The sequence below is a fragment of the Alexandromys fortis genome, unplaced genomic scaffold, assembly GCF_014885135.2.
Source record: "Alexandromys fortis isolate MF-2015 unplaced genomic scaffold, M_Fortis_MF-2015_v1.1 scaffold_19, whole genome shotgun sequence".
NCBI lineage: Eukaryota > Metazoa > Chordata > Mammalia > Rodentia > Cricetidae > Alexandromys > Alexandromys fortis.
Genome location: NW_026067890.1, coordinates 6,647,853 through 6,669,612, shown reverse-complemented (window position 1 = coordinate 6,669,612; position 21,760 = coordinate 6,647,853). Strand labels below are relative to the sequence as shown.

General features: G+C 37.9%; 1 protein-coding gene across 1 annotated transcript in view; it reads left to right on the top strand.

The window, feature by feature from the left end:
- Abcd3 (ATP binding cassette subfamily D member 3) overlaps positions 1 to 21,760 on the top strand; it is a 54,614-nt gene that overhangs the window by 5,788 nt on the left and 27,066 nt on the right. The window contains exons 2-5 of the mRNA XM_050136243.1: positions 12,302 to 12,338; positions 15,086 to 15,184; positions 16,041 to 16,129; positions 21,477 to 21,546. Coding sequence (XP_049992200.1) covers positions 12,302 to 12,338; positions 15,086 to 15,184; positions 16,041 to 16,129; positions 21,477 to 21,546 — 295 coding nt within the window. The remainder of the gene's footprint in view (positions 1 to 12,301; positions 12,339 to 15,085; positions 15,185 to 16,040; positions 16,130 to 21,476; positions 21,547 to 21,760) is intronic.

Below are 21,760 nucleotides of genomic sequence, written 5' to 3'. Positions count from 1 at the left end.
CCTTTTTGCAGTTATAATGTTTTGCAGTTTTCATTAAAGGCATAAATTCTGTTTTTTGTTATGGCCCTTATGAGTGTAGTTTGCATGACTTTATCCTATTTTATTTTACCCTTACATGTTGTGTATTTTGACTGCCTGTGAAACATTTTTTTTTCTTGTAATTCTGGAGATAGGATCTAGAGCCTTGCTTGTACTAACAGGAGTTCTATCACTGATCCATGCCTGTGGATTTTTATGGATAGTGTGTTTTTTTTAGTGAATATTTATATCTCTGCTGAATAATTTCTTTGGGACTCAATTTCAGAAATTGGATTCATAAGTGAAAGTCTATGGATGTCTTTATCATGATGGAAGGGATGTGAACATACTATGCAAATTGATATGACTTTTTAAAATGATTCATGCAAATGTAATGCTGTGAATTCATGTAATGCTATGAATTAGTGTTAGTTTAGTTTATCATTATTGAGGGATTTTTTCTCTTCTAGAGGTTCAAAACAATGTTGAAAAGTTAGTTTACATGTGTTTTATAAATCGACAACAATGAGGTTTTGTTTGTTTTCATTTAACAGCAGCATTTTGATTCTGAAGTAGCTTGACATAGTTAAAGGACATGGTCTTTGAGGTCAGGTAAGGGTTTGGAGGTTAGTTAGCCATGCCTTAGATCTATGGCTTCTTGTCAATTTCCCTACCCTTTCTGAGTCTTAGAAGAATAGGATAATAGTATTTATTTAAGCCATCAGTTATGTGAATCTTGAATAAGAAAACATTTTAATCCAGTGCTCAACTCAAAAGCCATCATTATGCCTGCCAAAAGAAAATTAAAGGACAACAAACTATTCCTTTGTTAGCTTCTCAGAAACTATTGAGGCTTCCTGAAAATGCTGTAGATGTGTCAATGAAAATGGTCTTAAATAGCTTTTAAGTTGGTAGATCTCTTTACTTTTAGAGTATTGCATTGGTTTCAGAGTCATAGTTTTAGTCTTACATGTCTCCAGTTGCCGTCTAAGTGGGATACTCTATATTTCTCCACCTGATAAAGAGGTAGTTTAGACTCACAGTATTCAAGTGTGGTCTCCGGGGTGCACAACAGAACTATGATCTACTTTGTAGACTATGAGCTTTTGTTGAAATAGCATGAAGTTGCATTCATTTTTATTAAAGTCACATGTTCTTTGCTGACTTCCTCTCTTCAAGTTGTTCCTTTGCTGTTACTGTTATTTTTGAATCTTGGGTATTGGTTGTTGCTGGTTCTTGTGTGTCTCTCCTCTAAAAGTGTTTGTGTCTTTATTCTTAATTGGCATTCTTTCTGCATATTTTCCTAGTAAATTAAAAGAATCAGATTAGAGTAAGTATTTTGTTAATAGATACCCTTTGAGAATTGTTCTGGTTCTTACCTGTAACTTACTAGCACCTTCTGGTAACAGACCTCCCATTGTCTGTCTCATCCGCTCTGAGTAGAGTTCTCTTTTAGCATATTTCTAGTGGAGCCAGAGGGAAGGGTCTTTCTGTTTTGGCCATGGAGCTGTCAGGATGCTGCCATAGAGCCAGTGGTTCTTTTACATAGAAGAGGGAGAGAACCCCTGATCTAGTCTAACACTAAGCGCTATGTAGCATAGTGAACAGCTTAGAGTTGCCACCATCCCTTCAGTCACCAGATTGGCCTTAATCTAGCAGGTGAGCTCATGCCTAACCCTAGAATTTGCTACCCCCTTCTAAATTCTCAGGCCATACTGTATCTTTAGAGAAATACATTGTAATGCTTTCTCAGGATCCACTCATCTAGGACCTGATGATTATCCTCCACCTCTAATCTTTTGGAGAAGAATACACAATGGAATCATGTGGAAGAAAAGATTACATTTTCTTTGGAGTTATATATACACGTAGCAAATTAAATTCAATTTTATTCAAAACGTTATTTCTTTTGAAGAGTATAAGAATCGTTAGTGTTTGGTCAAAAGCACCACTCAGTTCCCTAATACCCCTTTATACAAAGAGTCTGGAATATTATAGTTGGGAGCCTTATCCCAGTCCCCTGACATGCATCTTTGGAATACTGGGCAGGAACTCCATTTCAAGGCCCCTCCCCTAGGAGTTGCCTTAGTCCAAACTTTACCTCCAAGAAAGCCTGGGGAGAAAGTGACCTCCTCCCCAGGGAGGGTTGAGAAGGCCCACCAAACGATAACCCTCCCCATAGGCTTGGGGAAGGTCAAGAGCACTCTCACAGGCTACTTAAACTGCCCCCAGAGAATGAACACGTGGTCTCCCCTTCTTTCTCCCTCTTCATGCTTTCCTGGTGCCACCCGGGAGCATTGCAGTAAACATGGGCATCTTTTATTCAGTCTGATTTGGAATTATTTGTGTCGATAGAGAGACTCATCCTAAGAAATGTTCCTAATGGTTGTTGTTTAAACTGTGTACAAGGGCATTAGGTTCTTGGTTACAAAAATCAGGACATTCTTATTAAAGTCCCTTTTCTTGTAGACATATGTATGTGTCAAGAGGTAAACATAAGGACACAATACGTAGGCTATGTTTGCTTTGTTCATCAGTGGAAACTGTAACGCACATTAGGGTATTTTTACCGGTCTTGTTAGGAATAACTATGAATGTTTTGTTTGTCTTGTTAATGCTATAATATTTTGAGACAGGGTCTTGTGTAGTTCAGGCTAGCCTTGAACTTTATGTAGCTGAGGATGACTTTGAGCTCCTGAGCTTCTTGTCTTTATCTCCTAAATTTTGGGATTACTGACATGTGCTACTATGTCTTTGTATTTTTTTTTAAAATGTTTTTTATCCTTTTACCAGTGTAGCAAACCTGAGTGAATGCAACCAAATAAAATATACATTGAAAATGAAGCTCATCAGAGCATCCCCAGCTAGCATGATGCCTATAAATAGGTGTAGACATCTCAGCATTGTAGTGTTGCATAAGGCAGACATTAAAGTGGACAGTATGATTTACTCCATGTGTAAATAATCTTGATGCATAATGGTGGTTTTTTCAGATCACAATTTAATATACTTATTATTTATTCACACATTTTTGAGACAAGATCTTATGTAACCCAAGCTGGATTTGAACTCAGCTATGTAACCAAGGATGACCTTAATTTTTGAATTTCCTGCCTCCCTATTTCTCAGGTGCTGAGACTGCAGGCATGTGCTACCAGCTCTTTCTTAATATTTCAGGTCTGTTGGCATTAACAAATTATGCTCTATGCAGAACAGATTGGCATCATAGTATATAATAGTTTAGGTAGTGTATTGTGTTTATATGCTGCTCACCATATGTTCTCATTCTTTAAATATTTATGAAACTTAACCAGCCGTGTGAACTAAGCAACATGGTATCTCTAAAGAAAGAGTGATTCTTTATTTTAATGTAGTGAATAGCACTAGACCCAAGAAACAGTTTTAAAATTATTCTTTTAATGCTTCATTATTTCAAATATTAAACATTTTTGAACAACAAAAAACTAGTGCACCTTAAATTTGAATACTAAAAAAGAAAGGAAAACGTGTCATTTATCACAGTTACATTGTTTCATTGTTTCTTAAATCTACCTTTTTCATATTATAGCATCCATTTTCACATTTTAGCTTCTGAAATTAAGTTGCAAAAGACAACTGATGTATCTTAGCTTTGACTAGAACAGTATTTAGGTTGTTGCATTTCCTCTTTATTATGCATGTCTTTTTCTTATTTGTAGAAGTACTGTATGAACGCTTATGTGGAGGACTCTAAATTCAGTGTTCTTACTGTTCTTCAGTGTATCATAAGCGTAGGAAAATAAGAAATTGTAATAGAATCATCTATTTTCCTCATTACAGACCAAGATTTGGAGGAAGCAGGCTGACCTGAGATTAGCAGGTAGATATAAATCAACTTCTCAAAGGATGCTGAGGTTTTAGCTTGTTACTAGATGACCAAGGGGCCCCTCTTCTTGAGAATTGAAGGGTATGAGCCAACTCTGAACCTTAACATATGAGAAATAGTGATCAAGGAAGACACCGACACTAATTTCTGGTTCTCACATGCATGAGCATACTCACTGCACCCACACACAAACACATGCATGTGTATCACACACATGCAGAAAGAAAAAAACTAGACCATTGAAAGAGAACCATGCAATATAACATTTCAGAACTACTTCTCTAGTTCAGTCTCAATGCTCTTAAGAGCATCCCTCCTAAAATAAACCTCTAGTAATAATATATTTAGAATACTGTTTTCCTAGGAATACAATTGTATTGCATTAAGAAATAGATTTAAGGTATTTTCATCTGTAGGGTTCCTTTTAAGTTTTTCTATTAATGCCCAAGATAGGCTGATTAGTAAGAGATGGAGGTGGGGGAAGCCAATGTAGGCCAAGCAATAGCATTCAGTTTTGTGGTTAACATGGGTTCAACAATAGCTAGCTCCCCCTTGGAGAAAGTGGGATTGGTATGGCAAGAAATCGAAGATTTACCCAATACAGTCTATTGAATGTTTGTTGTTTTTTGGTATGTTAGTGAGATTAGCACACCCACTATGGAACTACAAATAATAAAGAAAATCCATACAGCCTAAGAATTTCTAGACCTGTGTTAGGAATGTAGTCTTTTAGGAAAGAACATGAAATTAGAAAGATTTAACTAATATGTTTATTACATGGATAGATTTTGCCTTTGAGCTCAGTCTTAATCTCTCAGGGGTCAGAGGTATTCCAAGTAGGGAGAACAGCTTGATCTAAGACATTGAGAAAGGTCAGCGGGAACATGAAATTGGAGATAGTATCATAAAGTGTCTATTGATGTTTGTTGAGTACGTATCATATTTTAGACATAATTTGTATTTATTGTTTACACCAGTTGTTTCAGATAATCTTATATTTTCACTTTGCTACTGAGGAATCAAAGAGCTTTAAAAGCATAGGTATGCCAGAGGTGGTTCAATGGATAAGAGCATTTGCTGTTCTTGCAGAGGACCCAGGTTTGCTTCTCAGAATCCACATAGTAGTTCACAACCATCTGTAGCTCCAGCTCCAGGGGATCTGCTGCCTTCTGATCTTGTTGGGCACCAGCCACTCATGTGGTACACATACTTAAGTGCGGGCAAAACACTCATACACATTAAAAACATAAATCTACAAACAGTTAAGATTGAATTAATCATGTGTATTGTAAAGAATAAAGCTTTTTTATTCAAATTCTTTTAAAATGAACTTATTCATGGGCTGAAAAAAGATGTTATATTAAATACAAAACAAACTTAGTCATTAAATTTATTATCCTGTTAAAATATAATGTTGAATTACTTAATTTTCTCTTATGTATATGTGTGTCTGGTGTGTGTATGTGAATGTGTCTGTGCGGGGGGGGGGGGAAGAGACAGAGACAGAGATAGAGAGAAACAGAGAATGTTAGATAAGAATGAGTGTGTGTGTTGTGGGGGGCCTGAAGTTGATGTCAGGGATCTTCCTCCACCACTCCTTGAGTCATGGTCTCTCAATCAGAGAAAGGGAGTGAGGGAAGGAGGAGGGAAGGAGGAGGGAGGGACGGAAGGAAGGAATGATCATCCCCCATCACTCTTTGACCCTGCTCTTTGAGTCACAGTTTCTCAATCAAACCCAGAACTCACTGATATGGCTTCTCTCTCTAGTCTTGCTAGCCAGCTTGCTCCAGACATCTCCTGTCTCTGCCACACCCAATGGGCATTTATTTGGGTTCTGGGGATCTAAATACCAGTTCTCTTGCTCAGCTTTGATCCACTGGAATCAGAATCATGTTCTTCAAACGGTCAGGGTGAGAGGAGGAGAAGAAAGGAAGCCAACAGATTACTGAGTAGAGTGGCAACAAGAAAGGTCAGCTATTGATAGGCGTGTGCTGAAAGAGGTCTTTATACTTTAATAAGGTAGAGTAAAATTTTTAATTAAAGATCTACTAATTTAGGGACAGCGAGATAGCTTAGTGGGTAAAAGTGCTTGAGTTCAGTCCTCAGAACCCACACTGGAAGGAGAGGACCAACTCTAAAGTTGTTCTCTGACCTCCACACATGGCATGAGTGTACCTACAGTAGACATAAAGCAAAGTTATTTTTAAAAAGAAGTACTAATTTAAAATTAAGGAAATATATATATATATTAAAATGAAGTTAAAAATTGAGAACTGACATTTCATAAGCTTTAAGAAAGACCTTTCACTGTACTACAGGCTTATAGGGTAGCAAGAATAGTACTTGCCTTGAAAGAAGTTGCCATCTAGCTGGAGTAAAATACTGATAGAACTGTAAAATTAGACACATGTTGGACCCAAGCAGAGTGCTCTGAAATACAGAGCCTTTATTCCAGAAACATGCAAAATCTAAACTGAGGCTTAAAATTGAACAGGACTTAGTGTGAAGGTGATTTAAAGCGGGTTGGAGGTGAGTCATAACCATGAGCACCATGAACAAATCAATTTATTTCATAAGAAGGTAGAGTACACTGAGGAAAAAACAGCATTTCCTAGTGTGATAACAAAAAAAGATACTCATTTTAGAGACATGCGTTCAGATTCTAGTTATATGCAGGTGCAGCTTTGGAGGGGATTCCTGGGTTAGCTGTGTGACTTTGGGTAACTTATATAATCACTTTGTACCTTGTTTTCCTGCCTACAAAAATGGAAATAATGCCACTGTCATGAGCTAAAATACATATAGTGCTTATAACAGACGCAAACACATGAGAAGGTGCAGAGGTTAGTGGCTATGTGAGGAAGAACTGGTAGTTGTGTTCAGGAGTGGGGGCAATACTTGAAAAAAATCTCACCCTCAGTGAGAACATACTAGAGTATATAAAGTGATTATCCTAAGTCAGACATAATAAAAGCCTAACAAAGGCAGGAGCTATGTAAATAGGAAGAAAAGCCAGGAAAATTATTAGAAATGACGGCAGAAACAGATTAGAGTCGAGAATTAACTCAATATGGAAATGAGAGGGAGAAAGGGGCACAAACTCAGAGACATATTTAAGGAAGGGAAGTATTTGAAACCATTAGCTCCCAACTCATGCCCAGCAAAATGAAACATTTTTTTTGTTCTCAGAGTCAGTGAGTCCCTGAGAAGGGTGGAGGGAGCAATTCCTTAACCATAATAAAGAATTACAGTAAGCATTATTAAGATTCTATAAAAATGCTTCTTCACAATGAGATAAAACAGCTTAATTACTTGGGCAAATGCTAGGCGGTGGGAGGAAGGGAATGTGGAGGTTACAGTGGTTTGTTGAGCTTTATTCTGAAACTACTTTTTAAAAAGTCATGCCCTGCCGGGCGGTGGTGACACACACCTTTAAAATCCCAGCACTCGGGAGGCAGAGGCAGGTGGATCTCTGTGAGTTCGAGGCCAGCCTGGTCTACAAGAGCTAGTTCCAGGACAGGAACCAAAAAGCTACGGAGAAACCCTGTCTCAAAAATAAAAAAAAAAAAAAAAAAGTCATGTCCTGTGTGTCTCAAGAAAAACTGATGTCTTATTGAAGGAAGCTACTCACTCACCTGTCCCCACCAACTTGCTGCCTTGACTCTGGCATGTTTCCTGAAGTTTTCCCAGGGTTTGCCACTTCCACATCTGGTCACTTAGATTCTTTTTCTTTTCTTCTTAGGCAGATTCCAAAAGTCTTAGTCTGAAACTAAATTTAAAGGAGAAAACAAAATATGTTTCACAAGTATCTACCATGTGTTGGACCTCAGTGGTTTGGAGATGAGCAAGACGGGCCCTGTTTTGTGCTGATGAGCAGCAAATGCATCATACCAATTGTGAATGGGGGCAGCAGGTGCCTGACATTCTCTGTTGGAGGGGAGGAAAATGGATGAAGACTTCTAAGATAGAAGTGCTGGACAGTTTGTTATCCAGATCGGTGCAGTTTAAGACTGAAGGGAGGTATAATTAATCACTTTGTCATGAGCACAGTAGGCGAGGAAGGACCAGTCTGACCTTCATTTCAAGAAGTCAAGTCACAGATAGTCATGAGTGGGCGTGTGGGTACCAGGTCCTCCCCAGACCAGCAAGTTCCCTTAACAGCTGAGCCTTGTTTCCAGCCCTGATTTTTTAAAAATATTTATTTATTATGTATACAATATTCTGTCTGTGTGTATGCCTAAAGGCCGGAAGAGGTCACCAGACCTCATTACAGATGGTTATTAGCCACCATGTGGTTGCTGGGAATTGAACTCAGGACCTTTGGAAGAGCAGGCAGTGCTCTTAACCGCTGAGCCATCTCTCCAGCCCCGACCTGATTTTTTTTTGAAATAGGTTCTCATTGCATAGCCCAGGTTGGCCTGGAACTCCTAATCTCCTGCCTCAGCCTGGGATTATAGGTGTGTGTTGACTCTTGCCTAAGAGGACTAATTTTCAGCAGCAGCAGTAACGTAAAGACACAGTGTGAGAGCCTGTGAAGTTAGCACTATTAAGTTGGAGATGGTCAGATCCTTGTAATTTCATAGTACTGACGTTAGCTTACCTTCAGCATGTAGAGTCTGTGCCTAGTGGCTGATGAGCCTGACTGGGCAGGAGCCGAGCCCTGAGCTGCTATAGAATTTGGACTTTGTTCTGGAAACTCTGTTTAAAGTTTTAATTACAAGCTATACATTCTTATGATGTGAAATTAAAAAAAAAAAACTACTGATAGGAGTGAGAACAACCTGGTTTTGTTAGGTTTTAGTAGTGACACTTTACATGCAGCAAATAGTGCTTTATAGTGCATGCTTCCTGCTCAGTTACTTAAAACATGAGCCTATCCGTTCTTTGGGAGTTACCTTGAAAGTGTTTTGGGCGAAGTGCTTTTTCTTGGGATGAGTAGGAGATAGTGTCTGACAAGAGTTTCCCAGCTTTTCAATCCATTGACTTTTTCCCTTCTTCATTCCTCTCCTGATTAGGTAATGGATTTTGGAAGACTATGTTTTTCTAGGAAGTTACTCATTTCATCCAAATTTTTGATGTAAGAAATCTAGCGACAAAGACTTCCTGTTTTAAATTTTATTTTATTATTATTTTGTGTGTGTGTGTGTGTGTGCGCGCGCTTTTGTATTCCTCTTATTTTCTTAATTTCGAGAGAGGCACTATGTACCCCTGGCTGGCCTCCTGGTCTTGCTGCAGTCTCCATGGTCTTGGGGTTAAAGACAAGCACAGCCTTATGTGGCCTGTATTCCTGCTTTATTTTCTAAAGAACTAGCTCATGGATTTTTATTGTTTAAGGTTGACAGTTTTTTCTGTGCCTTGTATGTTTGGGCCAACTGAGGGTATTTGTAAGGTATGTGTTCCAAGCTGAGGGTGCTGTGGGGACTTAGAGGAGGAAAGTAATGGGGAGAGCCGATTGGTGGAGGACTGAAGAGTACATAAAGGGGAGAGAGAGCCGATTGGTGGAGGACTGGAGAATACAGAAAAGGGGAGAGCCGATTGGTGGAGGACGGGAGAGTACAGAAAAGGGGAGAGCCGGCTGGCAGTGGACATGATAGTAGAGAGAGGCTCCAGGAGATCTGTTTGGTAGTTGACTTGACAGGTCAGGCATGGAGGGAGCTGATTGGCTGTGAACGTGATAGTACAGGCCTGGGGAGAGTCTATGGGGCAGTGAAACCAGAGTACAGGTACTATTTCAAGATCCTAATTCCGTTTCCTTGGTTAAATATCAGTAAGTAGAATTGCTGGATCGTATGGTAATAATTCTTTTTTAATTTTTTGTGGAATCTGTGTTTTCTTTTTAATGACCTTATTTACATTCTTGCTAGCTATATGAGTTACCTCTTCTGTACATCTTTACCATCATTGTTATCTTTTGTTTTTCTGGTAATAACAATCCTACTAGATATTAGATGTATCTCATTGTAACCCTAAAACAATATTTAATTTATTTATTCATTTTTAATTGATGTGTGTGTGCCTATGTGAGTTCATGTGTGCCATGTCTGTGCAGGTAAATGGGGAGGGCAGAGGGCATCAGATTCCCTGGAAGTGGAGTTGTAGGTTGTTGTGGGCCGTCTGATGAGGGTTCTGAGAAGTGAACCTGGGCCCTCTCAAAGCAGTAAATGCTTTCAACTGCTGAGCCATTGAAACAGTTCTATTGTTTGCAGTGTGTTTTAAACAATCCTATAATACACTTAAGAACAAAAATAACCTTAGGTGCTGCTTTTTAAAAAACAAATTATGTATTTTCACTTTTTATGTGTACATGTTTTACTTGCATGTATATAAGTGTACTGCATGTGTGCTTTGTGCCCATGGAAATTGGAAGAGGACACCAGATCCCTGGAATTGGAGTTACAGTTTTGAGCCACCATGTGGTTGTTGGGAACTAAACCTGGGTCCTTTGCAAGAGTAGCCAGTGCTCTTAACTGCTGATCTAATTCTCCAGCCCCAACTCAAGCACTTTTAAAAATGAAACATTTTTTCACTTATTAGGTTTGTTATTCTAGCTTTGCTTGGTCTTGTATATCTTAATGCTGAAAATGAAGCCTACACATTGTTTGACTTAATGAGGCATTGACAGTAGAATGTTAAGTATATGTGGCCCTGAGATTCCCCTTCAAGTGTGACTTACTGACTACCTCTGAGGAATGTATAAGCCAGGCAGCGCTCCCCCCCCCCCCCCCCCCCCCCCCCCCCCCCCCCCCCCCCCCCCCCCCCCCCCCCCCCCCCCCCCCCCGCCTATGCTTTAGACTCTACTTCAAGCACACAGACCTCCAGGTCATGACTTAACAAGAGCAGCATGCATTTGGGTAAGCCTGAGCAAAGCCGAGGTATAAAGACATTTCAATTCATCACAGAGCTTACTACGAGTATGACAGTACTTACTGAGAGCATCTTAGTGCGTTCTCTACTGCTGTGATAAAACATTATGACCAAGAGAACTTATAGAAGAATATATTTGGGCTTACTGTTCTAGAGGTGAATATGGCAGCAAGTAAGTGCCAGGTATGGTGGCACAAGCAGGGAGCTGAGACCTTGCACTTAGAATGACAAGCATGAAACAGAATGAATTGCTGGCAGGGTGAGGCCTTAAGTTCTCAAAGCCTGCCCCCAGTGACATACTTCCTCCAACAAGGTTACCTTTTCAAATAGTGCCACAGTTGGGGACCAAGTCTTCAAATGCCCTTAACTATAGGGGACATTTCTCATTCAAACCACCACAGAACATCTCTCGGACTGGCTGAAATTTCGCTGGGTCTGTTTGAGTTCTCTCTAAACTTGCTTTCCCCCTTCTGTTCACTGATACAGATTTCATATTCCAAATATGCTCTATCCTCAACTTCAGGAAGCCAATCTGCATTAACTTCTCCTCAGACTACTGCTTACACAGCAAATAGGATTTAAAACGTGCTCCGTGTTTCATTGAAGAAGCACAAGGATAGGTGTTACAACAGGTTGTAGCCAGGTTAATGATACTGTGTAAACACAGATTAGTGATCAGATCATGAACATGAACTACTCTTTCCAGGTCACTCTCCTCACTTGTAAAATGAGTATGACAGATTCTTTCTTGAGATGTTTAGTTTAGATTTGGTTATTCATGTGATTGAGGGTGTAGATTTGGAGCAGCGTATGGGAGGACACAGGCGGAAAGGTTTTTCTAGTATGATGACTATCACAATTGTCAGCATGACTGGGAGAGAAACTGCATAGAATACAGAGTCCGGAGCTATCTATGAGAGTGTGTCTAGAGGAGATTCACTAGTGGGTGGACCAGTCCTGAGTGTAAGAAGCACCATCTAATAGCCTGGGAGCTTAGATGGGGTACAGGGATAAAAGGAAGCTCAGTCACAGGCCCTCTCAGGCAAAGCTTTGATTCAAGAATGGGGAGGTAAACTGTCACCATTCCGTGGGAAGATTTATAGGAAAAAGTAGGCATGATGTATGGGACTTTACACACATACGCACACAGACACAGCATTTGTTCATAATACTAGTAAGCTAGCATTTAGTGATTACTTTCTCTAACCGATACTTAATACAAAATAAACATGTCTGCCCTAAAATTATTTGAAATAATGAAACTTTTTGAGCAGCCTGGATTATTGCATGTAGTAAAGTTTATGTATCAGATATTCCAAATTTTGAAAAACTATGAAATCTGAAACACTTCTGGGCCCAAGCATTTCATGGAGCAGACATTCAACCTGTAAAAAAGCAACTGAACTATTATTAATGAATTTCACCTCTCTAGGTTATGAATAAAAAGAAAACAACCATCTGGATAATTTGATATATTTTTTGACATCTTAGAATAATTTTAATTATGGAAGCATATACCAAGTAAAGTAAAGCTCTTTTATTTTTCCTTTGCAGTAAGAAAAGTGGAAAACCACCATTACGAAACAATGAGGTAAGGATTTTAAGTCTACTTTTGGGGATGGTTTGTATTATTTAGTTAATTTTTGAAGTCAGAATTTTAGAATGAAGTTTTAAAAATAATCACTTCCAACCTTCAGGATATATAGAACTATAGGACTTCTCTTTAAAGAGTCCCACCTAGTGTCTTCTAGAATTGCTCCTAGTATCTGTTCATGGAAAGCACTCTTGTAAAGAGGCAGTTATGACTATTATTAGATTTATTTTGACTTTTATTTTTATTATGACTATTATTAGATGATGAGATTCACTGCCCGTGTAGCTTTGTTTTTCTTCTTTTTATTGAGACAGGGTCTCACTATCTGTATAGTCTTGGATGGCCTTAAACCCTTTATTCTCCTACATCAGCCTCCTAAGTGTAGGATTTAGCATATGTGTAACACTATGATGAGAAACTTTTTCTTCAGATATTTATAACATCATTTTTATCTTTTTAAAATTCTGGATACACGCTTCTGGACTTATCCTAGAATTCCTTAGACATGCTTAAAATAGAATACAGTTACCCAAAGGAGGTTTAACTAGCATCAAATACATCAACATTGCTAAATTACTTTGTGTAAATATCATATTGCTAATATTCAGCCTAACATTAATATTATTTATTTATAACTTTTTCACATTAAGTTATTGGCAAATTATAATCTTTAGGTATCTTTTGATGATATCTCTGATAACAGATCTCTATTTGTATATTTACCAACTGAATTTCTTTTACAGTTTTTTTGTTTGTATGTTTTTTAAGACAGAATTTCTTTGTAACAACTCTCTCTGTATTCCAGAGAGTTCAAGTTCTATATGGCCTTGAACTCATAGATCCAACTGTCTCTGCCTCCCGAATACTGGGATTAAAGACGTGTGCCACCACTGCCTGGCAACCAATTGATTTTTTAAAATAGTAGCTTTATAATCCTTATTTTAAAGGTCATCATTTAAGTGTGCAAGTCAGTTATTAGTATATTCATCACAGAGTTGAATGGTGGTTACCACTCTCTTAAAATTATTGGTGGTACTAAGTGGGCCCTGAGGTCGTGTCTTTCCCATATGGGTCTCTACAGTCCCCATTTCCTGTCTGAGTGGTTCTGCCAATCTCCCTGCCGCCCACACCATGTTCCTCAGCTCCAGCTCAGCTGTGCCAGTTGATTGCGGCCACATTTACTGTGGAAACAGCTATCCTTGGTTACCTGGCTTCAGAAAGTTTTATAAAGACCATCACACCAAAGCTATAGTGCACCTTCAGGTCCAGAAAGACAACCCCAGGATTGTGCGTGCCTTGGAGATGAGCCATGCACTGATGCCACTGGAAGTCCAAAAAGTTCCCTTTCTGTCATGGGGCTCACAGAAAACATAATGAAGAGACTGGAGACAACATGGGACTTCTGATCATCAAGAAAACAGAAACTTAATGGAGTCTTGATGCTGCACCGCACTGGGTAGTGATGTCACCTGATCATCTCATTATACTGGCACCAATTCTGTCTGATTGGCCTCCCCAGGTTCTAGATGTAGTACTGTGCAAATAGCAGCTTTCATATTCATGGCATCAGCCTTGCTATTGAAACATCATGGTAGAACATTTGTTGAAAGAAGAAGAAGAAAGAAGAGAGCTAAACTAACCTCATAGTATATGAGTTATTTTGGTCTTGTAAGGATCCATTCCTTTAAAATAGTTCTCTTAGAATATAGTTGTATCTCGAGGTTAACCTAGTACTTGTACTTGTAAGTTTAAAAAAAATCACCTTTTCATATTACTTAGTTAACCTGCAAGGTAAAAAGAGTGTGATGAAGTTTCTGTGATTTATTATAGCATAGGAGCTATGACCTTGACTGTCCTTGTGGTGGGGTGACCTGAGTTCAGCTTGTGTGTTTTAATGTTTGCAATCAGAATGAACTGAATGCTATTCTCCTTAAAGCCAGGCAGATCAACAGTAGGAGCATCAATTTAAAAACAATCCTTTTTGTTAACTCCCACCCAGTGATAAATCTAGTAACCCAGACTCTTTTTTTTCCTTTTTTTTGGGGGGGGGGGGATGGGGGTGAGTTGGTTGGTTGGTTGGGTTTGTTTTTGTTTTGTTTTTCTAGGCTGGGTTTCTCTGTGTAGCCCTGGCTGTCCTGGAATTCTATTTGTAGATTAGGCTGGCCTTGAACTACTTCCACAGTGTTGGGAGCTTGCAGAAGTTTCTTTAAATTAGAAAAAAATCTTGTTCGGGATTTTAAAAAAGTTTCTATTTATTGAGAAGTGTAGGCTAGGGTTGTAGGACAGTGGTAATGGGGTACATGCCTACCATAAGGCCCTTGTTTCAATACCAGTCACTGCAAATATAAGTCAGTAAATACTTGACTTTATTGTTCACTTAGAGCTTCATCCACACTACTCATTTTGTTTTCCCTGTTTATTCCCACTGGTTTTTATTTGATTATGCTCTTCTCTCGGAGCACACCTCATATCTCTTTTCACCTTTTAGGTAATTCTGTTTTCTTGGGCTCTGTCTGAATCTGCAGAGCTGCTCAAGTGTGCACTCTAAATTCATCTGTCCATCTTAACACTTGTCTATGCAACTATTTTAAATGTGGCCCTGTAATCACTGCATTTGTTGCAGCTATCTTAAATATACTCTGCAATCACTGTGCGCTACTGCAACTAATTTAAATGCGGTTCTGTAATCACTGCATTTGATGCAGTTATCATCTTAAAATGGTCCATTTCCTCTCTAAATGTAGAAAGAAGGAAAGAAAGAGCGAGCTGTGGTGGACAGAGTGTTTTTATCAAGGCTCTCACGGATCCTGAAAATCATGGTACCTAGAACATTTTGTAAAGAGGTAAGTCTTCTGAAGTTATAATACTATATGTTTAACTTACCATACCCAGAACAATAAGTCATAGCAATTCAGGTAAGATGTTCTCTGTGTAAGTAAAGAAGACTATAAATGTGTCTCTAAGTTAGCACCTGTATTGCTGATGTAACCATTCCCTGCTCGTCACTTTTTAACACGTGCTTACCTAGTAGACGCTTGTGATGATTTATGTTTTCTGGATCTGCTGGGTCAGCACACCTTCATGCTCCATGTGGTTTTAATCTTTTCCTGCCTTAGCCTTCATCCTCTCCTGTTCCCTTAGTCTGTGTAATGATTTCCCATGCCACAGTACTTTTGCTGTTTTAGCCTTTCCTGTCCTCTCACTTCCACAAACTCTCACAACTCCTTTTGACTAACTTTGTTGCTTTTTATGTTTAACTCTTGCCTTAAATGCTCAAGTTGAAAGCCCTAAGGAACCCGGACAGTGTTAGAGACTTTTTATTTAACAAGCTAAACCTCATTTATTAAACTTGTACAAAACGTTAAGCTTCAGTATTTGTTAATTGTTTAGTTAACACAGTAACTATTACTAGTTTTCTTTATTAAAGTAGTATATTAAAAAGAAATTGGAAATCACAAATTACCAAGCCAGGTAATCTTAAATTACTTGTCCAGTTTCCACTGTTGACTTTTTTGTGTGGTATAATTTTAAGTTCCTTTTAATCTTTATTTAAAGTTTATTATAGATAAAATATACATAAAATATAAACAAATATTGTTAGAATAAAACTCAGAAGTTTGAAACCAAAAACTTCACCAAGTTATTGTTTCTTTTAACATTCTGAAATACATTTAGTTTACTCTATATGGTTTATTTTAGACAGGCTACTTAATACTTATTGCTGTTATGCTGGTCTCTCGAACATACTGTGATGTTTGGATGATTCAAAATGGGACTCTCATCGAAAGGTACTTGCTCATTCACCTTTTTCTTTTATTTGTGAAATAGTAGCTTGCCTTGTATTTAAGCATTGCCATTATAAGCAAAAAAAAAAAAAAAGAGGTAAATACATTGAAGTCTAGTCATGTGTTTGTTCATTTAAATAAACAGTTTTTGGAATATTTCCTGTGTATCAGGTACAAGATGGCAGGGATGTGTACCAGTGAACAGGAGAAATTCTGTCCCAAGCCTTGCGGAGCTGACAGTGTGTAAAGGAGTGCAGACAAGCCAGAAACTAAAGTGCAGTGTAACAGGTGCTATTATTGAAGCTTAAAAGAGCAGGCAAGTAGCCAGTGTCTAAAATTAATAAAGTAATTTGGAAGAACGTGCCAAATTGGTGAGGCATATAGAGTTTGCCTTTTTGTTTTTAATAGGAATAGAAAAAGACTTTTCTGATTCTAAACTTAATCTTTTCATGGTTTTTATTATATTTCTGACATGTCTTAATCACTGCAATTGAAAATTTTGGATTTAATACTGAAAATGGCCATTGGGAATCTCTCAAGTTGTTGTAATACTCATTAATTCTTAAACTACTATTATAATATGAATGACAAAGTGAAGATTTTTATTGGAATTCTTTTTTGTAGTATAGAATGTTTATTGGCTATGTATTAAAATACATAATCTAAGGTAACTTTTTGGATAATGTATCCAAACTTTTGAAATCTCTTAAAATGCTGTTTTTTTATTTAGATCCTTGATCTGTAGGAAATGTGCTTTATGTCCTTATTTTTTGACTCATTTCTGAAGGAAAGTGAAGAAGGGATAAAAGCCCTTTGTAACATGTATACGTCAATTATCTAGGCTTTCAGACTCAACAGGGATCTCCCTGAATGTATGTGCATTTCTGGTAGGCCACGTGGATTTAGAGTGTTCGTCCCTTCTTTGGAAGGAGAGCAGCCGCTTTTGCTGTTCTCCTCAGTCTCCTTCTCTGTTTGGTTGTCCGGATTTACTGGTTATGGGATACTGTGTATTGTGGGAGCCAAGGGCAGGCTGTGTTTTGGTAGTTGCTCTTCTGAAAGCATCTTGTTTGTCCTGCCATTTATTAGTTACAGGTTTTTGTTTGCCCACTGTTCTGACTCAGCTCGAGGTTTTTCAGAGTACTGTAAAATCTCCACAGCACACCTAATGTAATTATTGCCGAGCACACCAGGCAAGCTAATTTTATATCCCTGTTTTTACCCCACCCCATGCCTCTGTAGTTTTTCTGTGTGCCTGAATTTTTTATTACTATTTTCCCTGTTTACTTTTTCATTTTGGTAGACACAGTCTTTTTCTAAGAACAGGCCAAGGAAAGTAAAATTTTGAGACCTTGTGGTTCTGAAAATGTCTTCTATGTTCCCACTCAGTCAGTGTTTGAGCTGTGTTTATGCATTCCAGTTTGAAAATCATTTGTCATTAGCTTTTGAAGATCTCACTCTGTCGCTTCTAGTTCTCAACTTGACTGCAGATGTAGAAGCATCAGTACAACACGTCTTAAGCATTGCCGATGCCTAGGCCTCACACTGGCTGAGATAGCCCAGGTGATTCTAATTTGCAGGAAGTTTTCACTACCTGTCATGTCTGACGCTTTAATTCTATTACTAGAAAAATTCTCCACACTTATTTTCTAGAGAGTTTTTGATACAACTTTATTCCCAAGAACCATCTTTTGCATTTTTATAGTAGTCATTCTTTCATTTTTTTTTCATTTCTAAAGCTATTATCTTTTTTTCTTAGTTATTTTGTTTGTTTTGTCATTTAGTTCCCAGTATTATTTCTGTGTCCTTACTGGTCCTTGTTTGTTAAAAGATTTTCTCAAGCAGCTTTTGGCTCTTGACTGGGAATTCACAGTTAGGAATGATTGCTTTAGAAAACAGTGTTGGTCATCTGATTTCCCTTGGAGGATGCCTGTAGGAGTCTTAAGTGTGCGCATGCTCTGTTTATATAAGTTGTAAGCCCAAGTAATTTGAGGTCTTTGTATGATAGATGCACAGAAGACATTTCTAACATTCCATATGGTTTGTAAAATTCCATGTTTTTCTCTGATAATTTTATCTTTAATTTCAAGTGTCTCTCTAATTGTTACAGTTTTTACAAATGATATTGCATTTGTGTGTGGTGAAAATATATAATTTATGCCTACTATAAATATTATGTTAAGTATCTGGATAGAATTGTATAAAATGATACAGTATTGAATATTACTTTATCTCTTAAAGAATAAGATGGAAAATTGTGTTTTTAAAGTTTTTTCCTTTCCGATATTATAAATTCATTCTTCTATAGTCCAAAATAGTAATTTTTATGTACTAGACATTTCTATTTTTTATTGGTTTTCTTACATACTTAGTAACATGGAAAATGAATTGCTGAGAGTAGGTACATAATTCAATTAATGATGATGGACATGAGCCAATTTATAATTGTAATAGTCAGACTACTGGGTGTCTAGTTTTGCATCTAATTGTGAAGCTAAAAATTGTTTTCTACAGGTTTTCTTGAAGTTTTGTTTTATTTAAAACAATTATTTAGGAGTTGAGTGTGATGGCATACACCTGTAATCCCAGCTCTAAGGAGACTATGCAGGAGGATTGTACATTTGGGGCTAGCCTGTACTCTATTGCAAGACCCTGCCTAAAATAAAATAAAAATTTTAATCATTTTTCACTGAGCATGGGCTTTGAGGTTTCAGTAGTAGCCCTGTGTGCGCTCGCTCTCGCTCTCTCTCTCTCTCTCTCTCTCTCTCTCTCTCTCTCTCGCATTTCTCACAGAGAAAGTAACTGAGATGGCTTCCTCTGCAGTACTCTTCTTGAGCTTCAGTAATGTATGGGACTTTGACAGTTGGTTAAATACAAATATTTATGAGTTGTTTAGTTTAAAATAGTTTAAATATTATAGGACAATTTTATTTAAAAAAATAACACATTTTTGTCTCTATTAAAGTTACATTTTTCCTTTTTGACTCTTCTGAGTAGGTTTAGAGTTTCCAGGAGCTTTGTTAGTGTCTTTAATGCGCTGCATTTCATATGCAGGACTTATTTGTTAGTAACGGCCAAAACGTGTGTAGAATGAGCAAACTGTAATAGGCCAGACGTTGTAAGGTAGAAACTAGTGATGCCACAGTGTGGAAGAGGACCCTCTTAACTGTGGCTGCTTTATCCAGCCATAAAGATGCATTTATGTTTCATCTGTTTGTTATAGGCATTATTTCTAAAGTACCAAACAGTCTTTCATAAATGTCCGTATGTCTTGGGGAGTAATAGTGACTGAATTACTCATTGTTAATTATTTTTCTTTTGCAGTGGAATAATAAGCAGAAGTGTGGCTTTATTCAAGGAACCATTTTTTAAATTTATAGCAGCTACTCCATTGGTAAACCCTGCACAGTGATGGATGGCATGTGCTGTACCAAATGTTATGCATAGTTTCAAGTGCCTCACAGCTTGGGCAGCGCAAAAGCACTTCGGTTTTCTGTAGTTTGACTCAGTTTAACTGAAACTTAGAAGCTTTTTTACACTGTCCTAATTGCTTCATATTTCAAGTAGAATTACAGTACTATTCCATTTTCCCTTCTAGTTTAGCTTTTAAAAAGACCACTATTTCTTTATAGAAAATTGCCTATTTTAGCCAGGCGGTGGTGGTGCACGCCTTTAATCCCAGCACTTGGGAGGCAGAGGCAGGCAGATCTCTGTGAGTTCGAGACCAGCCTGGTCTACAAGAGCTAGTTCCAGGACAGGCTCCAAAGCTACAGAGAAACTCTGTCTTGAAAAACCAAAAAAAAAAAAAAAAATTGCCTATTTTATTTTTCCATTAGTATAAGGTAACATTTCCTAAAAGTTTTGTTAAGAAATAGAGCATGCTGTAAAAGACTTTGAGAAGATCTTTGGTAAAGATGTTTAATAACTTTGTTTAATCCAGATTTCTCCAAATTTATTTACCTACTCCCTCATAAAAAGTAAATTACTTCCTTATCACATTCTAGTCAGGTAGTTGGGAGATCTAGTCCAATTGTTTGCTGCCATGTTTCTCCAAAAAAGAGAATGTGTGTGTGTGTGTACATGTATACAGACATACATATGTGTATGCATACATATTTCTCTGAAAAGAAAGTTCTGTGATCACACATTTTACCTCTTTAAAAAATACACATGCATAGTATACTACCATCATAATGGCTTTCAAACTCTTGTTAGGATTTATTTTTATTTTATGTTTATGGATTTTCTGCATGAATGTGTGTGTACCACATGTATGCCTAGTACCCGCAGAGGCTGGAAGAGAGCTCCAGACAGTTGATTGCTGCCATGTGGCTGCTGGGATCCAAACTCAGGTCCTCAGCAAGAAGAGCAAGTGCTCTTTACTGCCGAGGCATCTCTCCACTCCTGGCTTTCAAACTCTTAAATAAAGCAGTAGAGCCCTTCTTTTAGATTCTTTTGAAGTATGTATTTTAAAAGCAGATAAATACATAAAACAGACCAAAAGCAGATAAAAGAGGAGCTGATTTTGCTGAACTGAGTTAGGGACCTAAAGCTTTTATAGACTGATTCTGATGCTTCTCTAGTGTGTCAGCCAGTCCCAGGATTGGCCAACCAGAACCTGCAAGTGAAGTCTCATTACCCTCCTTTCAAAAAAAAGACAGGGTCTCAGTATGTAGCCCTGACTGACCTGAATCTCTTTATAGACCAGACTGGCCTCAAATTCACAGAGATCTGCCTGCTTCTGAGCTTCTGATTGCTGAGATTAAAGGTGTGCACCACCACACTCAGCCTCATTTTTTTTTTTTTTTGAAACTTTACTAGAGTCTGGCCAGGCTGTCTTAGATTACTTATACTCCATGAGTGACAGTATTGAGTAGTTGCAACAAGAACTTTAGGACCACAAAGCCTACACTACTTACCTCTCCCCTATCAAGCGGCTGAGGTAGCCCTCTTACTCTTTCTACTGCCATTAGTTCATTCCAGTGAAAATCAAGGATGCTAAAATATTTAAAGCAAGCAAATACTACTCTGGTTTGTCTGTAATGTCCCAGAATTCTGGGGTGCTGTAACCCAGAGCCTTGCATATGCTAACTAAGCACAGGTTCTACAGTTCTCCCCTTGAGTACATCTGTAGCCCTTGGTTGCTGTTTTTGCTTCATCTTACCATCTTCAGGGTCAAGGTTAAGCTAGCCGTTAAAAGGTTTCAAAACTTGTGAACCTTTTTCTAAGACTTTTTTTCTTAATTACTTAATGATTCAGTAGAAATTCCCAAGAATGATTTTAGGGCTCTAGGCTTTCTAATGTTACATTTAACTTCTTTTGCAACTAATGCATTGCATGTGGTGGTTTGCAGTGGCATCATTGGTCGTAACAGTAAAGATTTCAAGAGATACTTATTCAACTTCATCGCTGCCATGCCTCTTGTAAGTGCATTTCTTTAGAACTCTTATTTGTGCGAACTTTGCACCTCACTAAATCTTGAATTTGTCCTTACTAACTTTAAAGATTTGTGGTATTAAATTCTAATTTCGTGTTAAATTTTGTATGGTTTATATCCTAATTTTTCAGTGTAAACCTTTATACTTAATTGAAAATTAAAAATGTTAGTGCGTGTATAATATAGCACACATATATACA